Here is an 835-nt window from a genome sequence, read left to right as displayed (position 1 = left end):
TTGTGAAAAAGTGGAAATATTTTTTTTATTTTTACTATTTACGGTGACGTAATCACTTTAAGGCTCGTAATGCCCACTACAGCACGAGCCAGCGTGTGCTGCGCTACCACTAACCCTGCACAACCCTCCTTCATTTTACCTGCTCCCCACCACCTCACCTACGCTCCCCTTCACTCACCCGAGTGCTTCCCTTGAACTTCTTCTTAACTCGTCGCATCATGCGGGTCTGTATTTTGTCCGGCAGCCCAGCGTAAGCCAGCAGCAGGTCAGCGAAGGCAACAGCAGTGATGCGGCCATCCACAGGCTCCTTGCGGTAAAACTGCAGCGTGAAGAAATACGCAAGTCAAACGCAGGTCGAAGAAATATGCGCGTCAAACGCAGATCGAAGAAATATGCGAGTCAAACGCAGGTCGAAGAAATACGCGGGTCAAACGCAGCGTGAAGAAATACGCGGGTCAAACGCAGCGTGAAGAAATACGCGGGTCAAACGCAGCNAATCACTATAAGGCTCGTAATGCCCACTACAACACGAGCCAGCGTGTGCTGCGCTACCACTAACCCTGCACAACCCTCCTTCATTTTACCTACTCCCCTCCACCTCACCTACGCTCCCCTTCACTCACCCGAGTGCTTCCCTTGAACTTCTTCTTAACGCGTCGCATCATGCGGGTCTGTATTTTGTCCGGCAGCCCAGCGTAAGCCAGCAGCAGGTCAGCGAAGGCAACAGCAGTGATGCGCCCATCCACAGGCTCCTTGCGGTAAAACTGCAGTGTGAAGAAATACGCGCGTCAAACGCAGATCGAAGAAATACGCGCGTCAAACGCAGTCGAAGAAA

The 835-nt window shown here is 52.2% G+C and overlaps 1 protein-coding gene across 1 annotated transcript in view; it reads right to left on the bottom strand.

The window, feature by feature from the left end:
• Nucleotides 1–764, bottom strand: part of LOC106819710 (calcium uptake protein 1 homolog, mitochondrial-like) — a gene marked incomplete at its 5' end in the record, with an annotated part of 3687 nt that extends 2923 nt beyond the window's left edge. Inside the window, 2 exons of the mRNA XM_014824309.1 lie at nt 179–337; nt 624–764. Of these exons, the coding sequence (XP_014679795.1) occupies nt 179–337; nt 624–764 (300 nt within the window). The remainder of the gene's footprint in view (nt 1–178; nt 338–623) is intronic.
• Nucleotides 765–835: the final 71 nt, after the last annotated feature.

The sequence above is a fragment of the Priapulus caudatus genome, unplaced genomic scaffold (genome assembly GCF_000485595.1).
Source record: "Priapulus caudatus unplaced genomic scaffold, Priapulus_caudatus-5.0.1 Scaffold4131, whole genome shotgun sequence".
Taxonomy (NCBI): domain Eukaryota; kingdom Metazoa; phylum Priapulida; class Priapulimorpha; order Priapulimorphida; family Priapulidae; genus Priapulus; species Priapulus caudatus.
Note: the sequence above shows the minus strand (reverse complement) of the source record. Positions and strands in the feature narration are given on the sequence as shown.